The sequence below is a fragment of the Medicago sativa genome, chromosome 5 (assembly GCF_051527215.1).
Source record: "Medicago sativa cultivar Bolivia chromosome 5, Bolivia_mono, whole genome shotgun sequence".
NCBI classification, from domain to species: domain Eukaryota; kingdom Viridiplantae; phylum Streptophyta; class Magnoliopsida; order Fabales; family Fabaceae; genus Medicago; species Medicago sativa.
Genome location: NC_140753.1, coordinates 76,916,709 through 76,939,413, shown reverse-complemented (window position 1 = coordinate 76,939,413; position 22,705 = coordinate 76,916,709). Strand labels below are relative to the sequence as shown.

The window sequence follows — 22,705 nt, the reverse complement described above, 5'->3', positions numbered from 1 at the left end:
TCTTTTTTTGAATTTTTTTTTATTCATGTAGCAATTTGTACTTGACTGCAATGAAGCATTGAGACTAAGAAGATGTGGTTAAAGGTTAACTATAACATGTGGTTAAAACTCAATGCCATGTTTACAATTTATTAGTAGCTGTCCATGAAGATCATAAGGTTTTGGATGGTATAACATTTGATGCATATTATTAAGTTTTTTCCCCTTGATTAAGATCGTTATTTATACCCCCTATCCAATCTAGACTTGATTTTTTATATATACATGCAACACACCAGTGAAAGACAATATTGAACGTGGAATGGTTTGGTTTATATCTTTCATATTATAACAACCAGATAAAAAAAAAAACCAGGAACAGCAGCGGATATATTGCTTAAGTTTTTTATTTTTTAACTCAATACATTTGAAGGATCCAACAAACAAAAATGGAACAGATAGCCATAGGAAAAATGCCATTGTTGTTCTATGAAAAGTAAAATCACGTTTGATAAACAATAAATAATGGGGCGGTTCCTTTTGATGCATTTTTTTTTTGTTGAAGAATTTGAGTTTTTTGGTATGAAGATTGGCTTTTAGATTACATTCAATGTGCTTTGATATTTTCAATCTTGAAGGTTGTAAATAACGTTGCTCAAAAAAACAGAGTCAATTAAGCCTACAATCTACCATAGTTTAGTTGGACAGAATAGTAAGAGATGTCCTCAGCTAGCCTACACAAATTGTGTCACCCAAGAAGCATGAGTGCACTACTTTTGCATATACACACGTGCAATATTAATTGTTTTGTTTGCATAACTAATGTAAGATGAAGCCACACGTCTATACATATGCACCTAAATGTCTAACCAAATTACACAAACAAATTGCAAAGATATGAACAGAAATCTCTATTCAAAATGGAAAAGAACAAAAACGGTGATGCGATTGATGATGTTCACCCACCTAAATTCCTCAACACAATTGTTGCTTCTGATATCCTAAATCATAATCTCAAATTAAAGGTTGGAGTATTGGTGATGTTGTTAAGGAATATAGATCAAAGAGCAGGCTTTTGCAATGGTACAAGACTAATAATAACTAGAATGGGTAAATTTGTGCGTGAAGGTAGGGTCATATCTGGAAGTAATATTGGTGAGAAAGTATTTATACCAAGATTATCTCTTAAACCTTCTGACGTCAGGATTCTTTCAAGTTTCAGCGGAGACAGTTCCCGATAGCCGTTTCATTCGCAATGACTATTAACAAAAGTCAAGGACAATCTTTAAAGAATGTTGGTATATATTTGTCAAGTCCTGTTTTTCGCACGGTCGTCTTTATGTTGCAATTTCGAGAGTTACTTCCAGAAATGGGTTGAAGATACTTATTACATATTGTCTCAAGTAGCTACTAATTACGTACTTAATGTCACCGTCATTTGCTGAATTTATCCATTTTCTACGTATTATGATCAATGTTTTAGTTGTTTTAAAACGTAACACTATGACCTATTCATATACATGTATTATATAATGTTTTACTTATATGCGTATGTTTCAGCTGGTATGACCAGTGCGGAACACGGGTCGATGGTCTAGTTATTTGAATGTTTTTTTCTTTGACTTAATCAAAAATGCATTGAGAATAACAATAATGTACACAAAACAAGACAATAGTTATTAGCGTGAACATAACAGGGTTTGAACTTTTTGTTCGTTCAAATTGACAGAGTACACAACATACAATAACATTCAACATAACGCTATAAATGTTTCCTAAAAACAATCGCTAAAAACGTAAATCCAACATACATGTTGAGAATTTCCCGTGCTTGTTGGGTGGTTTTGACGATACCAAGTGTGTTACCACTATCGATGTGATAGATGACACAATATGGTGGAGAAATAATTGATCCTAATGAATCCAATGATTGCACGCAGGATTGGGTTAGTAGATGAAAAAATTGGTGTATATTATTAATCACTTGATTAAAAAAAAAACATTGAATTAAACCTTCCCTTTATTTTTTTTTTTTGGTACAGGAGAGGAAACCTTCCCTTTATATTGATGATATATATATAATATACCAGAATATAAACCAACTTAATTTAAATAAGGGTTATTTAAGTTTTTGGTCCCTATAAATATCTGCAGTTTTGTTTTTAGTCCCCATAAAAATAAATCACACTTTTTAGTCCCTACAAAATTTTCTGTTAGTGTTTTTAGTCCCTGTTAAATTAAAATTTGTTTAATTATGCTTAAAATTTTAAATTTTTTAATGATTTTTTACATACTTGTTTAAAACATTATCAAACGTTCCGCCGCAATAAATTAGCTCAAAATTTTATTTTTAGATCCAAATTTTCATTAGTTTTATCTTGAATTTTTGACGTTTTAAAAAAATTATATTTAATTCATTACATGTTAAAAAGTTCTAATTTTTTATAAAAGAGATTATTATAATGTTCTTAATATGTCTGTTAAAAATCATTTAAAAATATAAAAGTTTAAGTATAATTAAACAAATTTTAATTTAACGGGGACTAACACATACTTTTAGTCCGTGAAAAATTAAAATTTGCTTAATTGTGCTTAAACTTTTAAATTTTTAACATATTTTTTACATACTTATTTAGAACATTATACAAAGTTTTTCCGCAAAAGAGCAACTCAAAATTTTATTATTAGGTCCAAATTTTCATTAATATAATCTTGAAATTTTGGAATTTGGAAAAAATCATATTTAATTCATTACATGTTAAAAAAACTAAAAGATTTTATAAAAGAGTGTCTTACGATGTTATGAACATGTCTGTAAAAATCTTTCAAAAATTTAGAAGTTTAGGCATAATTAAACAATTTTTAATTTAACAGGGACTAAAAACACTAACGGAAAATTTTGTAGGGATTAAAAAGTGTGATTTATTTTTATAGGGACTAAAAACAAAATTACAGATATTTATAAGGACCAAAAACTTAATTAACCCTTTTATATAATAACGGGAATATCAATAGTAGTACTAGGAAAACACATTAAAATATTGGAGTTTTTTAACCTTTATGGCTCACCTTAGTTACCTTTTATAACGGTATTACGAGCAAATGATATCGAATTTTTGCTACGACAAATGATACGAGGTAACACATACAAGATTATGGAGTATTTAATTTGTGTGAAACAATGTAATAGTATCATAATGTCACAATCTATATGCAAGAATGGTACAAATGTAATAATTACTCTATCCGTTTTGCAAATGATGATTGCATAAGGTTTATTAGATGTGATCATACGGGTAATCGAAAATGTTGATCCAAGCGTTCTAGGATGTCCCCTGAGTTACAATGATGAATTAAGAAATAAGCCGACAATTTGCAAGATAGAAAAGTTAAACTTTTATTTCCAAGTAAAAAAGTTGCTAAACCCCTCATCACTATTATTTTTTCAGCACGTAAAGACCAAAGCAATTATAACAAAGAGAAATGATATTTTGACAACCACTTTTTGACAACTTTTGGACAACTTTCTCTCTCATACTCACATGATGTTGTTATTCTCTCTCTTCCTTTTTCTCTCTCCATTGTTTTTGACCAATAAGAAGTGAGAAAAACAAGGTTGTCAACAAAGTTGTCATCAAATGAATGTCAAAATATCATTACTACTCTATAACAAATTACATCATTTCATCACCCAAAATTTTTTGAGTACGTTTTCATGATTAACCACAGCTTGCTATATTTTGTATCCTGTTTCGTTGAATGTTTTCTTAATTCCAGTCTTTAGTTAGATACGTATTAATTAGACATAATAGATTCCAACAAATAAAAATAATAATAAACTTAGAAAAAAATAAACTTTATGAAAAAGAATTACAATCGGTGTAGGGATTTAATTACTTTATATAATTATCATGATTCATCACTAAACTAACAAAATTGTCAGCTTACAAATTTGATGTGACATTTTCGAAGTTGGAAGTGTGGATTAACATTTTCGACTTGAGAAAAACAATACAATTTAATTAAAAAAAAGGGTTAATAGTGTTTTACCCCTGTAATATAGATCATTTCCGGGTTTACCCTCTGTAAAATATTTTTTTCGATTTACCCCTGTAAAATATTATTTTTTCAGAATACTAATAGGCTATACAAAAACGAATTTAATTTTTTTCCTTCAGAAATTTTGGTTTTTGTATGGCCTATTAGGGGGTATTCTGGAAAAAAAATATTTTACATGAGGTAAACCTGGAAATGACCTATATTACAGGGGGTAAAACACCATTAACCCTAAATAAATACAGTTTAATTAACTGATTAATATAACTTACGTGAGAAAAAAAAATACAAGACGCAATTACATCAGCTAATGTTTTGTTTTTCTTTGATGAAGTGTTAGTGACCGAAATACATAACTTATAGAAGACTCCGATCAATTTTTCTAACTCTTGAAAATCTTTGGTATATCTCCACGATACTCTCCAATAGAATCAAGAGCCTCAATATCTAGTCCTCAAATTTCAGTCATTGGCCATCAAATGCCAAATTTGGTTAACAAAACTTTACTACTCCCTCCGTCCCGGATTAACTGAGCCATTTACTAAACAAAAGTGTCCCAAAATAACTGAGTCATTTCAATTTTCAATACTACTTTCATCATTCCCAATTCAATATATTTCACTTTTTCCCCTTTATAACTCTAATTAATACTACTTTCATCATTCCAAATTCAATATATTCCACTTTCCCCTTTATTTATATATTTTTCTTAATAAATGTAAAATGAGCTAATGACTCAATTAATTCGGGACGGAGGGAGTATCTTCCTGTAAGCTCCTATTTCGTAACTTATTAATTATCATTCTATTTCTGACTCACTTTTATTAAAAAAGTCAGCAATTGAGAGCATAAATATCGGTTGACTTGGATGGTGTCTTTACTTCTCCCAAGAACTTTACTACCGTGGTTTACTGATATTTTAGAAACAAAGACACCCTCTGCTATACCATGGTGGTACTGCAATGCAACGGTGCCTTTCACTTTTTGCAATGCCAACATCAATGTTTTTATATTAAAACTCCCAACTTTTCACCTTTTAACTATATTTTATTAACTTAAAACACAAAGTTGATGTATATTGTAAGATTAGTGGGATCCATTTTAAAGTTTTAGAAGAGTGGTATGAATATTTAGAAAATGTAGTTGAGTGGTTTAAATAATTAAGAAATGTGAAGTAATATAAAATATTAGGTGGAACCCATTTATATCATCCATATGAGTGGCATGGATGTGGGTGCTCTGATGCAATATTTGACGTGACAGATATTAGATTCTTTATGCAGGTTACAAATTTGGAAAAACATGAATGTGTAAGACAAACTTATAAATGATGATGCATACATGTAAGACAAACTTGAATGCGTAAAAGGTGATTTGGGATCTTTAGTTCAGAGCATTAAAAGTTTGGCTTAATTACACTTTTGGCCCCCTAAGTATCCAAAAGTTGCGATTCAGGCCCCCTAAAAAAAATAACTCTTTTCAGGCCCCTTAAGTTCACTTTTGGTTGCAATTTTGGCCCCCTAGCCCAATTTTGACCCAGTCAACGCTGACGTGGACGCATATTTGAATTTTTTAATATTTTTTTTTAATTTTGTAATTAAAAAATAAATAAAAATTCTGGAAAAATGAAAAATTAATAAAAAAATTGATTTTTTTTAAAAATTCTAAAAAATTGAAAAATTAATAAAAAAATTGGGAAAAAAATATTAAAAAATTCTGAAAAATTGAAAAATTAATAAAAAAAATTGAAAACAATTCTGGAAAATTGAAAAATTAATAAAGAAATTGAAAAAAAATATTAAAAAATTCTGGAAAATTGAAAAATTAATAAAAATGAAAAATAATTGAAAAAATACGGAAAAATTAAAAAATTTAGGAAAAATTAATAAAAATAAAAAATGATTAAAAAATTGAAAATTCATTAGTATTAAAAAAATTTAAAAATTGAAAAAAATTAAAAAAATTTAAAAATTTTGAAAATATCTAGAAAATTTGAAAACGGAATTCTGGAAAATTGAAAAAATTGAAAATTCTGGAAAATACGGAAAATATTTAAAAATTTTCGAAATTTTCATTCGTATTTTTTCTGGGAATTTTTGTGTATTTATAAACCGGAATACACATAATGAAAATTTCCCGGAAAAAATACTAATGAAAATTTAGAAGTTTCGAAAAATACACTGAAAAAACCTAAGCTCGACATATATACTAATGAAAATTTCGAAATTTCGAGAAATACTAATGAAAATTTCAAAAATTTCATTTTTTTAAAAATGATTAATCTTTTTAATTTTTTCCATAATTTCGAATTTTTTTTAAATATTTTCCAGAATTTTTATTTTTCATTAAAATTTCGAAAATTTCATTTTTCCAGAATTTTAATTTTTTTTAGAATTTTTTAGAGATTTTTTTCCAGAATTTTTTTTCGAAAATTTCGAAATTTTATTTTTTCAGAATTTTTTAGATTATTTTATTTTTTTAATCATTTTTTATTAATTTTTCAATTATCCAGAATTTTTTTTATTTTTTTAAATTTATTTTATTTATTTTTCAATTTTCCAGAATTTTATAATATTTTTTTTCAATTTTTTTATTAATTTTCAGATTTTTTTTCAATTGTTTTTGTAATTAAAAAAACATTTTTATTTCTGTAATAAAAAAACATTTTTTTAATTACAAAAATATTTTTTTTTATTTTTTATTAATTAAAAAAATAAAATAAAAAAATTTACACACGTGGCGCTGACGTGTCTGTTGACTGGGTCAAAATTGGGCTAGGGGGCCAAAATTGCAACCAAAAGTGAACTTAAGGGGCCTGAAAAGAGTTATTTTTTTTAGGGGGCCTGAATCGCAACTTTTGGATACTTAGGGGGCCAAAATTGTAATTAAGCCTAAAAGTTTCTATATGTCAAATTCATATACAATTGAAGCATAGTATTAATCATTATTAAACACCATATGTCAATTGAATCAATGAAATTTCCAATGATATTTTTAACGAATTTTGGAAGAGTATCCCATCCCATGTTATAGGATGTCCCATGAATGAGTAGTCTGCTATAGGATCACACTATCTATCATAATTCTGAAGTAATTAAATATTGAATGGAGCTACTAACAACGACCTAACAGATAGCAAGTGAATTTTTAGTTAAATAAAGTAAGCCTAGATACAAATGTACCATGGCCCCCATATCCATATCCATAATATACAAGCTAACATCTGTATTATACTTTCAAAACTAAGAACTAACATGAGTTAATTGTTCATTAAAACCTAACAAAACGTCATAGCTAACAAGGATACTATAATGTTATAGTCCATCTACCTTGGATAATTGTTCAATCCTGCACTGTCTGCCTACATCTTTTTCTTTTTTGCACCAGACCATATTGTAAGATTATGGAGAAAAGGGAATGAATCATCGAAAGAAGTAGAAGTGGAGGTTTCACAGTTGCTAGAAAATTTTCTTTTGACTGTGTCAACTGCATTGGCAAATTTGCTTTCTTGTTGTGTTGCCAGTGCCACTGATGAATTTGGATTTTCACTCTTCGCAGTGATTCCAAAACATGCTTTCTTTTTGTGTACTCCTCGAGACATAGATTGATCATCGTCGTTGTCATGGTGTATGATCTCAATCTCATTTTCCAGTTTCAGACTTCCACCAGCTGGTCCAAAAAGAGATATGTTTAAGCTTACATAACGTAATATTTGCCAAACATGATAATACTCAAACAAAAACTTGAAAAATAAGGCATGGTAGATTCTTTGTTTAAATGAAAACATTGCTAGTAAGCCTCAGGATCTCTTGGAAAATCCAGCCTCAAGGGATGAGGAAGGAATCACATAAAAGATGATGACAATTTTTTAAGAGACCAAAAATATGAAAGACAAGAAATCAAAAGAAAAAATATTTTTAGTGGCAATTTTTTAAGAGACCATATCAAGTGTTGGAGTATATCTCTACAAGAGGAAATGCAAAACAGAAGGACATTCTATTGTATTCTAAACAAACTTCAAAGTATAAACAATAAAAGATTTCGGAAGATATAAAACGGAACAGAAATAGAAAATAGCTACTATCATTTCCTTAGGAAAATCAGATTCAGATAAAGTAGAGCCAAGAGCTAGCTTGGGATAGGTAACATGGAATAAAGATGAACCTTAGAGAGGAAGGAAGAAGTTTCAAAAGTCACAATTCAACTTCCATTCAGAGAGGACCAAATTACCATAATATTCAGGTGCCATCATCTCATGGTGCTAAATGAGTATGTGCTATTTATGTCATAACTCTAATTGCAAATTATGATGACTAGCTAATGGTATTTCAACGTGATCTGTTTCAGTCACTAGCTAGTTTCTTTTGACAAAGTTTCAATCACTAGTTGAACATAGTGGACCAAGCACTAGTAACAACTCAGACCAAACATTTATCCAATCACGCATATTGAATTCAATATTTATAAATATTGAAAAATGCATATCTATATAGGAATAATAGATGCATGCATAATTTCCATATACCTGATGATGCACCTTGAGCATCCTTGCTCCCTTTGCTCTGGGGCAGAGTAATAGCAGCAAGTCCAAGAGTGTGATGGGAGTCTTCATTTCTTGGTAAAGGATCAGCCTCGTCAACAATGCCATTTCTGAACTCGTCGTCACCAACATTCTCGTCCTCCAACGTTGCTACTCTTTCACGCAGTCGAATAAACTTCCTCTTCAAAGCCTTAAGTAATATCTCCACTTCGCACTTCTCCTCTGTCAATTTCCTGCTTTCATTCCTCAAGTCATTCATCGTTGCCAAATTCTTCTTTACTGTTTCCTCCAATTCTCCAATTTTAATCTTAAGTCCAACCATAGCATTTTCCTTTGACTTTGTCAATTCCAAAACTTTACTCTGTAATTCACCAATCATTTTTCTTAACACACTTAATTCAATGTCATCTTCCTCCCATTTTTTCTTTAACTTCTTCAACTCCGAAACTTCATCCTCTAATTCAACAATCTTTGTTCTCAACACATCAACTTCATTGCTACCATCAACAAGTTTCTCCTTCAAATTCTTAATTTCATCCTCCAATTCATTGTTCTTCTTTTCTAACTCTTCATTCGTATTTCTATCAGCTAATCTATTTACCTTAACTTCTTTCAAAAGAGCTTCATAACTTTCTTGCACTTTCTTCCCTTTCAAACATATTTTTTCTCTTTTCCTAAACTCAAACTCAGCATGCAACCTTGAAAGTATCTCCATGTCAAGCTGCTCTTTAAGCTTTAGTCTCTCCATTTCAAAGTCTTGTTGCAACTTTTGATTCTCTTCTCTGAGTCTCATATCCCTACTCTCCAAAACAGCTTCAACCCTGTAACAAGTTTCCCATTGACAAGTTCCACGCAGTACCATAACAAGATCATGAATAGACATATCTTCCAGGTTGTTGTTAGGGTTTGTGGAATTTAAATCTGGTGGTGACCCAGGTTCGGTTTTGGGTTGCATGTTCATGATATGGTGGAAAGGTGGAAACTTTAGTAGAAAAAAGTTATGGTGGAAAGGTGGAAACTTTAGTAGAAAAAAGTGAGTTTAGGTAAAAAATAACTGATAATGGGATATGCTAAAATCAGAAGAAACTCAGAAAGTGATTTTAGTTTATGAAAAAGTGATAATTGAAAGCGATTATAAAAAAGAGTACTTGTGTGAAGCGAAGTGAAGTACAACAACTATCAATCCCAAAAAGAAGCATGTTTTTTGTTTGTAGTGTTGTCAAAAGCATGTGAAGACAAGTTAAGTGAAGCATGTTTTTGTTTGTTGTGTTGTCAAAAACACATTCTAGTAATGCCACGTGCATTTCCTCCTTTCTCTTTCCTTGGCTTCTGAATTGGATTCTATTCTATGTCTTTTCATAGTTAGCTTTAGTGACTCTAATCTTTTTTGACGTCGGAATTTATGTTTCAGTAGTTTTTTTTGTTTTGTTTTGTTTTTGATGCCTTAGTGGTTATGCTCACCATATGCATATGAATCACGTTAAAAGAGAAAAAAAATCTATATAGCACAATAGATGAAGCGTCTGTAGTTGTCTAGCCAGAGACCACTCTACAACTAATGAGCGGACAAACTGCAATGCTGAAGGGACAAGGGACAGTGACTATAACCATAATTGGAGATTGGGGAACAACTGTACTTCTCAATCTCCGATTACGGTTACTGTCACCGCCCCTCAAACAATACATGTTCTCTGTCCATTGTCACAGAGTTGTCAATGACTTTGGTAATAATTACGGAAGCTTCCTCGATCCATTGTGCATGCACAAGCCCTCAAACAATACATGTTCTCTGTCCATTGTCACAGAGTTGTCAATGACTTTGGTAATAATTACGGAAGCTTCCTCGATCCATTGTGCATGCACAAGCTTCATAAGTAGTAAAAAATGTCTTTGGTGCAGCAAATATTATTTCAAGTGTTAATGGTAGTGTGTTTCAACGAACTAATTTCTCTATTAATAAAATGTATAATGCATTAAGAGGAGAGTTTGCAAAGGTTGGATGGAGGAAAATTATATGTAATAATATAACCCCTCCAAAATGTTTGTTTGTTATTTGGTTAATTATTCATGCTAGATTGCCAACTTGTGATAGGATGCTTAAAGTATGTATCTAATGTGATCAGGTTGCATTTTGTGTACAAAGGAGAATGAAAAAAGAATATGATGTTGTGTGGAAAGGTGCTATGAGATGGATGAACTTGAGCATTAATACTAGCAACTGACAATCTATTTTATTTTATTATATGTCCGATCTCATTGCAACAGGAACAATGGAACGCATCAAAATCATAGAATATTGTTGAATGTGACCCTGTATATGATCTGGAAGGAGAGGAATGATATAAGATTTTAGGCTTAATAGCAGTTTTAACCCTCTAACTTTCCCAAAGTTGCGATTTTGGTCCCCCTAAGGAAAAAAAACTACAAAACCGCCGTCTAAGTTTTGCATTTGTGGCAGTTTTGGCCCCCAAGGCCAATTTTGACTCGGTCTACGCTGACGTGGCACCCTAAGTGAGGTGCCACGTGTTTTTTTTTTATATTTTTTTTTGCCTTGGGGGACTAAAACTGCTACAGTTGCAAAACTTAGGGGGCAGTTTTGTAGTTTTTTTTCTTAGGGGGCCAAAATCGCAACTTCGTGAAAGTTAGGGGGCGAAAACTGCTATTAAGCCAAGATTTTATAATTGTCACCAGTCTCTTCAACCACTGATCCTTAACCAAATCAAAATGTTTGTTTGCATTAGAAGATTGCAATTCAAGAAGATGCAAGCTATAATTCCATTACGAAACTAGTGGCAAAGAATCCTATTACACAAGAATATTATAAGAAAAAATAAAATAAATAAAAAAGAATGGGGAAATAGTCACTTTGGTCCCTGAATCAGTGACGAGTAATCACATTAGTCCCTCAATGTATCGAAATTGCAAAATAGTCCATGATTATGCACTTTGTTAGTCAAAATAGTTCTTAATATTAAAATATTTTGTTAATATTGTCATATTAGTCCTTCAATAGACTTACTTATTGTCATATTAATCCTTATACGTACTTACTTATTGTCATTTTACTCCATATATCAAAAGAGTTATTGTGAGTATTAAGAGATTATTTAAGCTTTAGGGACTATTTTGACTAACAAAGTAGACAATCAGGAACTATTTTAGAATTTTGATACATTGAACGACTATTATGACTACTTGCTACACATTCAGGGACCAAAGTGACTATTACCCAAAAAGAATCCTGATCTTTTCTGTAACATATGTTAGATCTTCGGGTAACATACATACTCAGCTTAGTAGCTTGTAATTCAAAAAACAGTTTCAGAACATGAGTTCGAAACAATCTTCTTTTATTAGCACTTCTCTTGTAATAATAATAAGATTAAAACTTTAAAGTAAGTAAAACGTAAGAAAAATAAAAGAAAACGACAAAAATCGTTAAAAAGTTAGTTATTCCATGCATGGTTGTTCGGTCATAGCATTGAAAAAAGTGGAGCCCTATTAGGTGGGAGAGAGACACTTTGAGTCAGGGATGCAAATTGAAAAGAGTATTGATATCCGGAAGAAAAAAAAAAATTCAAAGGACAACTTATAAAATCACACTAAAATCAAATGTTAATTTTGTTAAGAGAGATATTATGAATAGGTTCGTAAAGAGGAAGGAAGCTTGCACTTGGAAGATGAAGATGAACAGACACGGCCGATTGAGAAAGAAGACGAGTTGTATGATGCATTTAATGCAGCCTAGGAATTGAAAGGAGTAGTGCTACATAGCACGATACGAAATGCAACGAAGCTGAAATCATGGAAATCAGATGGTGCAACACAAAACGGAGAGTGAAATTGGTCAATGAAAACGAAACAAAAAAGAGTGTAGTTTGAGAGACTTATGGAACGATTATGAGATTGAAATGTATGTTGAGAAGAATATAGTGCCGACAAGCAAGTAATTAGTTTCATAGGTGGACCTTAAGTTCCAAATAGTTTGAATGTTTAATTTCCATGGTTTCAATATTATCCAAAAAAGAAACCATGTTCCAAAGCACATTAAAAAGAGTCATTGGAGCGGGTAGGATCAAACAAGCATAGGCCATTTGTGAAGGCAACAAGACACAGTGAAAATACAACTGAATAGAAACGCATAAGGGAGATTCTAAGCTTAACATGCAACTCACATGCATTGTCCTTGGGTAATAACCTCATATGATTCAAACCAAATATAATAACAGAACCAAAAAGAAAACTTGATTTCAGACCTCAACTTCCATTAGATACAAACATACTTTACGATAACAAAGGTTAATAGAGACTTTATATTACCTTATGTTCCAATTTAACAAATGAAGATTCTTAAATTTGAAATAAACAAAGAGTAACTTGGAGTGTTTGATATATATAATCAAGTAATCATAATGACGGATCAGGTGGATATTATTTTTTATCCAATTCATCCAACTCAATTCATCCACCTTGATCAACCATTATCATCACTTGATGATATCTCAAAAATGAAGATGAATGAATATGATTTATTATAAACAAAAGACCGGAGAGCGTAGAGCAAGCGGCGCTACTGAGGAGAAGATGAGACGGTTCTAATATATAGTATAATATATCATAGCTTGAAGTGACGTCATTTTTGAGAGAAAATATTTAGAACCAAATTTTTTAATCATTAATAATTTATCCTCTAAATTATAACTTTCTCTTCGACTAATCTTAATCCTAAACTGCATTAGGTAAATATATACTAAATACTCTAAATTATAACTTTCTCTTCAATTTAACATTAATATAGTTTTTGACCACATTTACTATCGGTCAATGCAAGCTGTTAGTAAAAGTTCAATTCCTTTATTTGTCTCATACAAGCATGTGCATACTGCACAGCATATATATGAATATGGAATGAGAGTGATAAAAGGAAGTAAAATACTCAGACATGTTTAGGCCACATTTTGGTGATGGTGCCGTGTAAATGGTAGAAGACAAAGAGCTTGTACATACTCTGCAATTTCAGTTTGTTTTTGTCTTTTTGTCTTCCATTTTTTTCTTTTTCTTTTTTGAAGAGGCAAAATAAAATTTCAATAAATATAAAAACATAGGCACAAGGAATGCCTAATATTGTTGGAGTAATACAATATAAATAGGCCAACCAGAAAGATGCAGGAAATAAGTATATGTTTAGTGTTAGAACAATCACTTGTTCTATGTAGCAGAAGTGCTTATGAAAATAAGTTGTTTTGAGTGCAAGATGAAACTAACAGAAAACGGTTAAGAGAAGAGAGAATGGTGGATAAAAAGTGTATTGTAAATGTGAATATGATTCATTAGTTTTAAGGTTCACAATTACAAAGCCTTTTATAGGCAAAATGGTTTCTTGCTTACTATGCAAGTAAACTCTAACTAATAGGAAAAATTAAAAACAAAGCTTAACCCTATTAGTTCTAAATGGCAGTTATTACTACAACACTAATACCCTCCTTTAATCATAACTGCCTAACATAAAAAACACCAAGTTCCTTCCTCAGGAATTCAAATATGTCAAGTTTTACTGCCTTTGTAAAACCATCAGCAAGTTGCAGTTCTGTGGGGCAATAGTGCAGCTCAATCATTCCATTAGTCACCTGCTCTCTGATGAAATGGAACCTAGTCTCTATGTGTTTACTCCTGCCATGTGAGATTGGATTCTTAGCAAGACTTATGGCTGATTTGTTATCAATTTTTAGTGTTAAAGGCGTCATTACTTCACACTTAAGTTCCTTCATCACTGAATCCAGCCAAAGTGCTTGACCAGTAGCAAAAGTTCCAGCTATGTACTCTGATGACACTAGGTCATATATCACTTTTGCTTTAATTTTTATGTACTTTTAGTCGAGTTCAGGTGGTTTTGCATGTGTTATGAGCTTCAGAAAGTGTATTCAAGTGCACAAGCAAAGGAAGCATTGTGCTACGATTTTATGCATCATAGTACGATTTTGGAATGTCCTAAAGAACTTTTGTTACTGGAAAAATCGTAGTATGATCTTCAAGCATCGTACTACGATATGAAGGAGCGTCTGAGGGAGATCTGCAATTAATGAGGCATCGTACTACGATTTTAAGCATCGTAGTACGATTTTTGCGAATCAGAATTTTTCTTATAAAAGCCCAACAGCACTCTGAGCCAAGGGGTCGAGATTTTGGGGAAAGAAACTGACTTTTGGAGCTGGAGATCTGGAGAGAAGGTTGGAGACCATCAAAACTCATATCCGGTTACCAATTTCATGTAATGAATCCTTCTTTCATATTAGTTATTTATGCTTTAGCCATGAGTAGCTAGATCCTTTGTGATTAGGTCAAGAGATGATTCTGTTCTAGCTCATGTTTATGTAACCTGTAACTCTTAATCTTTATGAATGCCATTCTAGTTTATTCAGTATAAATTGTTCTTAATGCTTTTATGATTCTGACCCAATATAACTGATTTTAGAGTATATATGACTACTGACACTAGCGTGTAACTCTGACATATTTATACTGTTCGATCTAACGGACAATCTAGGGATGGAGCGTTGTTAGGTTGTGATAATTGAATTAACGGACTAAAAACCTTTGATGATTATAGGTTCACATAAGGGATTAGGAAATTATAATCAGAAAAGAGGGCTAAGGATCAAGGGATTGACCTAAGCTATTTTGTTAATTTGTCTTTAACTTTATTGCATTCGTAGACTTAAGAAACAGGTTGCTAATATGAGCAATGAGCAGATGAATCGAATGACCTAGTCATCTCTCCATATCATTTCTCAAACCAATTTTACTTGAACAATTTTTATTTTAACTTGCAAATCAAACCAATTGCCTCAGTGCACCCCCCCCCCCCCCCCCCCCCCCCCCCCCATTTACAAACATCCTTTATAATAACGTTACTACCGAGTAGAAGTTGAAACATTCCCTGTGGATACGAATCTTATAAATTTTATTACTTCGATATAAGTTAGTACACTTGCTAATTTCTATCATACTCTGCTTCACATGATAAAAGTGCAGTGACTGGTTGCTTCTTGGTGCACCATGAGATTGCAGCATCATTGAATTTGAACACATAGCCTGAAGTGCTTCTCCTATCAGTCAAATCCCCACACCAATCACTATCAGAGTATCCAATGAGCTCATTTACTTTGCTTTGAGCTCCATAAGGAAATAACATACCAAAATCTATGGTGCCCTTTATGTATCTGAGAACCCTCTTTGCAGCTACCAGATGAGATTTTCTTGGATCATGCATGAACTTGCTAATCACACTTATTGAGTAGCATATGTCTGGCCTGCTATTACATAGATACCTCAAAGATCTCACAATTTGTCTGAACATTGTGGACTCCACTTTTTCTTCTTCCATGCATTCATCTAGTTTTGAGTTTGTTTCTGATGGATTTGAAACTGTATTGCAATCTTTCATTTCAAATTTATCAACACAATATGTCATTAAATTTTTCCAGAGTTCTAGACTTTCTTGGCTTACAATCCACGTAAAATCAGTTTTTCACAGTTCTTTAATTGGTTTTTGCAAGAAAGTATGCATTTTAATTCCTCTTGGAAGACTGAAGGATAGAATAGTCCATAAACTATCAATGCCAAAACTTGATTACGGATACCAATTGTAACATTCAATGCCATTGTAAACTACACATATAAATTAATTTAGAAGAGTCCATAAACTATCATTTTCGTCAATTTAATTCTTAATCGGTTAAAATCAACTAAAAAGGTCCATAAACTTTACTCTCATCCATCAATTTGGCCCTTAATGAGGGACTAAAAATCGATGAGCTGAAGTATAATTTAGGGAAGTTTTAGTTGATTTTAATAGTTTAAGACCAAATTGGTGAAAGAATCATGATTTAGAGCTTGTTTATTTAGAAGACATAAACATAAAATTATATAAAGTATGAAACAAATTGTCAACAAATAAAAACAATGTACGAAACAAAGCACTTACCATGTTTTTCTTCCATGCATATCTTGGCCTATTTGTTGCTACTGTGAAGTTCATCAACTATTACCAAATTTGTCACTAATTTTTGGAATTAGTGCACCAAAACTATCACACTTTCCTTGATGAACAAATATATGCTTCATGGATCTCAACACAAACCAAGGAAGCAAACATATAAAGTATCATATACAGATGGATAATTTAGTCTAAAAATACATTTCAGCATATACGTATGGATATTTTTTAAAAAAAAATATTAGGACAAGATGAATTTTTATTAATTAAAGTAACATTAGTAAACTATCTACAACTGTCTCCAAAGATATTTAAACTTTGTACCTTAATATTACAAGGTTAAACTTTTACCGGCCAATTAAAACTTCAAGAGTGCATAAATGATTTTAAAGTTTCTTATATAGACTGAAAATAAGGGTTTAAAGATTTTTTTTCTGAAACAATTAAGGATTTAAAAATGAATAAATATAAATTTGGTTTCAAAATTTATAGGAGTGTATCAATCTAGTCATCTAAATTATCAATGTTTTAGAATAATCTCTTAAATTAAAAAATACTATCCAGAATTTTCGCTCAGGATTTGTTATCAAAGGCATCCATAGCATGGTTTATTTAGTTTTCTATTACATCTTCGACTTTACCAACCTAATGTCCTTATAGTCCTTGTAAATATTTGTGTGCATCCGTGAAGTAAATTATAAGTATCTAACAAAATTTTCTTCAAAGACTAATGTCCCTCAAGTGTAATCCAACTTTTTTAGGATATGAATCTAATTTGGACTAGCTGAGAACAAAAATATATAAAATGATTAATTAAGTTGTTTCAATAAATATTCAGAATTTCATTTTTAATTTATTCAAAAACAAAACGTACTTCTTAGTTTTCGTCAACATTTTTAGTCTTTGTAGAATTTTTCATCGGCATTTTTTATTTCTATAAAATTTTCCCTCATATCTGGTCCTAAACAAGACCCTAAAGAAAAATATTAACTTAAAAAATGCATTTTTTTTTTAGGATTAAGAAATAAAATTCAGGATATTTACGAGGCATTTACTTTTACTTAATTAACCTAAAAAATAACACTGTGGTTGTTGGAAAAGTCACTTTTCACTTTACTCTTCTGTCTGTTTCTAGACGTTGACAGTGGTCGCTTCTTCTTCTTTTGCTGGAAACCCCATTTCCCCTAAAGTTTGCATCTTTAAGGCTTTACATGGAACATAAACCCAAAATCGAACCTGGGTTGTCTTCGAATGACCATAAAAACTTGGAAGACATGAGCATTCAGGAACTTGTTTCGGTGTCGCGTACAGCGTTTCGGACAGAACAGTTTGATGAACTTGAAAAGGTTTTAGTGAGTAGATATGAGAGACTACAGACAGAGATTCTACATCTTCAAGAGAAGTTTGAATTGGAGAGACTAATGAGGTTTCAAGCTGAAGAAGATTTGAGGAAAAGAGAGGAGCTATGCGAAAGAGGGAAAAGGGCAGAGAGTAATTATGAAACATTGTTGGAGGAAGTCAAGAAAACTAGTTTAGTTGAAGGAGACATTGTTGGTGAGCTAAGAAAGAAGAATAATGAATTGGAGTTGGAAGTTTGTGAGCTGAGAAAGTTGAAGCGAAAGTGGGTGGATGATAGCAATGCTGCTCAAGGTGAATCATCATCTGGTATGAAAATTCTGCATGTATATCTCATGATTCCTATATATTATGCATTTTTTCCAATGCTGCTTTATAAATATTGAATTCAATACAAGTGATGATCGGATAAATGCTTATGTAGATTTTTCGATAGCTTGCCATGGAAATATAATTTTTGGACCAATGAGGGTATTTGTTCTTAGTTGTACCATGAATTTATATATCAAGTTGATTTGAATGAATGTATAATGTGTTGTTGGTGTTTAAACCTTTCTTTCAAATTCTACCTGTAGTGTGTATACCGCGTGTGAATATTTGTGTCTAATTATGTCCCTTTGGTCCAACTTGTTCGATTGGCGATTGGACCTGTTCCCATTTAAGTCCCATTACTCAAAATCATAATTTGTAATTGCAGTATGACATAACTCAAGAAGATAAACACTTCCCCGCATAGGTAGCTCGGTTGTTGAGCTAAAGGACGTTGAAGGAGATTTAAGAAGGAGGTCCCGGATTTGATTCCCGGAAACTAACATTCTCCCTTCTAACAATTGACTAACTACTAACATTTGCCTATCAAACAAAACAAAGAACATAAATTCATTTAGCATTAGGTTATTATGGTCCTAGACAAGATAGCCTTTAATCTGAATTAAATCCCCAACTACAAATCATAAATCATCCTAAGAGTGATGAGTCCTAGAAAATATTAAAAGAGATAAAAAGACGAACTCATGAAAATTAACTCCTATAGAAGAGATTCAAATCAAATACATAAGGTTAGCATCAATATTCACCCATCCACAACACTCATGAAAATCCATGCTTATGCAGTCTAGAAGTAAGCATTGATTCTTGACACCCATTTAAAATTTCTGACCTTAATGCTTGTTCTTACCTAATGAATTACATTTTGAATAGGAATAGACAATTCAGTATTATCATAATTATAATTAGTAATTATTTATTTATTTATCAATACAATTAATATATTTCTTATCAGGGACGGCACGAACTAAAAGAGCTAGGGTTGGGGTTGCCCATTTTGGACGTGAACCCTCTATTACCTCTTTATGTAGGGAGCGTGCAGCTAGACATGCACCTATAGTAGATGAGCGGCAAGAGAATGACAACGTTCATATCTCACAGGAGGTCATTATGACAGACAATGTTGTTGTCCCTCCATCAGACGTGCAGGTATGATGAATCTCAATTACATCTAGAATTATGGGTGTTAATTTGAATACTTCCCTAGTGAATTGAAGAAATTTAGATGTGGTTACCCTGTAAAATGTAATTAACTCATCGTTGTCTGTTGCAATTTGAAGTTATGAACTGTTTCATTGTCTTGTGATTTTTGAGTGCACAAACATTGAAGAAGAGCTTAAAAGAATTTTTTTGAAGTCTATAAAGACGTTTGCAAATTGCAAGTCATACTGAACTGGGGCTTCCACCTGTGCGCTTAGGGCACGTTCCAAACGCTTTTGGCCTCATTCTGGAGTGCTTAACTGCATTTTTACTTGTTCCGTACTGACTTGGCCGCATTGGAGTGCCTCTTTGCATGCTTAGCGCACATGCTGGACGCGCTGAGTGCAGTATAGTTGGTGATTGAGGTGGTTTTTTATTTGAGTTTTTGTTTTGGGCGTTGGAGCGCAGGAGGGACGCGCTGGGGTTCTGCTGCATGGCCTCAGTTTTTGAAGTTCATTCTTTCTAAGTTTTAACTCTTTTCTCCTACCTCTCTTATGCAAAGCCTTCTCCCTCCTCAACCCAGGCAAAGATTCTGACCACCTCATGCCCAATGTCGCACAACCATTCTCTTTTCCTCTTTTTTATCAGATTTCTCTCTCTTTAAGTTTATTCCAATTTCTATGGATTTATTACCATTTTTCCTAATGGTTTGAGAGCTGAAAGATGTTTCTTTATTGTTTTTCTTTCCTTCCCACAGTTTGGATGAGATTTTGATGTTGGTTGTCGTGATTATGGGTACTGGTGTTTGCAATGTTTTCAAAAAGAATAGTATATGAGGCATTTGTGTTATGCATCCAACTATTTCAGGAAAGGCCACAACCAAGTTAGTAAGTTATGTTTTAAAAAATGGGTAGGGTCACTACTTCTTAAATATTAATCATTGTTGAATTTGTTGGGTCAAAATAACAAAAAGTCAGTATTATTGTTCATGATGCACGAGTATGATGAAATGGTTTGTAATTTTATTTGTGACTAGGCATGCTTGTGTTAAGGGGATGGTTACTTGTTCATAGGTCCTTGTTCTAACTTTGATGCTATGCATGTTTGTTCTTGACTGTTTTTGTAGGAACAAATGGCAAGCCAAAACAAAGCAAAGATAAAAAAGGTTGCCACCAACGTCTCATCTAGTTCCTTTGACATTTTTCACTTCATATCATTGGTCCATCAAGAGCACTATTCGAAGTTTCTGGCCAACAAAAAGTTTGTGTTAGAAAAAAATCTCCAGTTGGAAGGGTACAAATTCTCAGATATTCAGGCAATGATAGTGACCAGAGGATGGGGGCATCTGACAACATTTGCAAAAGAGGCTAGTGCGACATTAGCTAAAGAGTTCTTTGCAAATGCATATCTGGGTCCTCCTAAAGAAGATGGGAACTATAAGAACGATTTGATGAAATTCACTAGTTTTGTGAGAGGGAAGAAGGTGCCATTTCATGAGAAAATTATCAATGGATTGTTTGGGCTAGAGAACTATGAGCAGTGTTCATTTGAAGCAAGAAAGGCCAAGGGATCTAACATTGATCATCAGGAGATTCTTAGTACTCTGTGCAGGCCCGAGGCCGATTGGGTTAGGAAGAAAGATGGAACACCAATAAAAATTAACTCTTCTGACCTGACACCCACTGCTAAAGCATGGGCAACATTTATTTTGCATACCTTGCTTCCGTGTTCAAATGTGTCAGACTTGCCCCTTCAGAAAGCAACCTTGATAACTGCAATCCTTAAGGGCGAACCAGTCAATGTCGGCCGTCTCCTAGCAAATGACCTTCGGGCCACAGCGAACTGTTCTTCTCCCACAAGCTACATAAACCATGCATCATTGATCAACAAGCTTTGTGAAAGGGTGAGGGTGTACCCTGAAAAGAATGAGGAAATTGTGAAGCCATCTAGACCAGTCACCGTGAAATGGATAGAAAAAACATCCATTATAACTTAAATGACATAATGTAGTTGAAAAGGTATTCTTGTAGCTGGTAAAATAGTAGCGCAGTGTTGGTTATGATACTGAACATGGAACTGTACTCAAGAGTAAAAAAAATGTGCAATTAAAATAACATTCCCTTTTGAGTCGAGGCCAAACACATTGCTAGAATTACTTTTAGAATCTTTTAATGAGCTATATGATTTTTATGTATCTGGAGTTGGGATGGGACCTTGTGGTTGAAGTTGAATTATATATATTCTGGTTTGACGAAGACGATGATTCAAATTATGCCCTGATTAGAGTTGAATCTGGTGTTTCACTGAGGGTTATTCTTATTTCTCTAGCTTTTTTTTGGTTACACCCTAGCTTAGTACTCTACAACTGATATCAGATAGTAGTGTTTTATTTATTTATTTATTTATTGTTTTTTGATGTATTTGAATCTGATATAGATTTTTACTGCTAGAATTTCGCTGCACTATGGTTCTAAATTTCTTTGCTTTCTTTTCTTGTAGCAAAGGCATTTGTCTCAAACATGGTTTTGGTGCATTATCCTTCGGTGCCGTTTAAGGTGGGAAGGATGACTAATTTTCCCATGATGGGAAATACATCATCCAACCATTAATACATTGTTCACATATGCAATGACTTAGATTTAACATGGATTGCCAATTACCTATTGTATTGTAGCAACTCTCAAGTTAACTGCAACAATTTTAAAAATTGTTTAAATATTTAACCAGTTTTTTTATTGGCCCAAACCTTTAATAGTTTATGTAACGTTCAGTTTCTTAAAAGTAAAAATATAAAAAACTTTTTCAATTGCGTAAAAACTTTTCAATCAGACTTTTTGTTTTAGTCATCTAAAAAAATATTCTTTGACTTTTAATTCTCAAAAATTTTCAATCGTCACTTTTTGTCCTTAATTTTAATTAAATATGTTTTTGATCTCTACAAATTTACAAACTTTCATATTTTTTAATAAAATAATAAAATTCCTTCAAAAAAAATATTTTTTAATAAAATTGTATAGAAATATTTAAAATATTATAGCAATCTCTCTCAAAATAATTCGAATTTTCTAACAATACATTAATTAAATATAAATTTTTAATTCATAAAAATTCATATTTTAAATTTGTACCAAAAAAATTTCCACGAAGTATTTGTATCATAAATTATTTTATATCGGTGTAGCAGTCAATACATAATGAAGCTATGGATGATTTTCATTTTACTTAAGCTTTTTGACGTTATTATTAATATATATGTCATTAATAATAAAATAATTGTTTTCTTCAAAAAAAATAATTAAATAATTGTTCAA

General features: G+C 32.0%; 3 protein-coding genes across 4 annotated transcripts; 1 reads left to right on the top strand and 2 right to left on the bottom strand.

The window, feature by feature from the left end:
- Positions 1 to 7,148: 7,148 nt before the first annotated feature.
- On the bottom strand, positions 7,149 to 9,926 carry LOC146925191 (uncharacterized). 2 transcript variants are annotated; one of them, XM_085710997.1, is made up of 2 exons: positions 8,540 to 9,926; positions 7,149 to 7,740 (listed from the first exon to the last, which is right to left on the bottom strand). In XM_085710997.1, the coding sequence occupies exons 1-2, from the start codon at positions 9,534 to 9,536 to the stop codon at positions 7,397 to 7,399; spliced, it is 1,341 nt and encodes a 446-aa protein (XP_085567123.1). In that variant the 5' UTR covers positions 9,537 to 9,926; the 3' UTR covers positions 7,149 to 7,396. The 2 variants fall into 2 exon arrangements, with proteins under 2 accessions (XP_085567123.1, XP_085567122.1); XM_085710996.1 differs by having other exon boundaries at positions 7,149 to 7,704; positions 8,561 to 9,926.
- Positions 9,927 to 14,064: 4,138 nt separating this feature from the next.
- LOC146925190 (secreted RxLR effector protein 161-like) lies at positions 14,065 to 15,932 on the bottom strand. The gene is made up of 3 exons (XM_085710995.1): positions 15,583 to 15,932; position 15,080; positions 14,065 to 14,394 (listed from the first exon to the last, which is right to left on the bottom strand). The coding sequence occupies exons 1-3, from the start codon at positions 15,930 to 15,932 to the stop codon at positions 14,065 to 14,067; spliced, it is 681 nt and encodes a 226-aa protein (XP_085567121.1).
- A 1,762-nt stretch (positions 15,933 to 17,694) lies between these two features.
- LOC146925189 (uncharacterized) lies at positions 17,695 to 21,649 on the top strand. The gene is made up of 3 exons (XM_085710171.1): positions 17,695 to 18,236; positions 19,210 to 19,403; positions 20,521 to 21,649. The coding sequence occupies exons 1-3, from the start codon at positions 17,783 to 17,785 to the stop codon at positions 21,388 to 21,390; spliced, it is 1,518 nt and encodes a 505-aa protein (XP_085566297.1). The 5' UTR covers positions 17,695 to 17,782; the 3' UTR covers positions 21,391 to 21,649.
- The last annotated feature ends 1,056 nt before the right edge of the window (positions 21,650 to 22,705 follow it).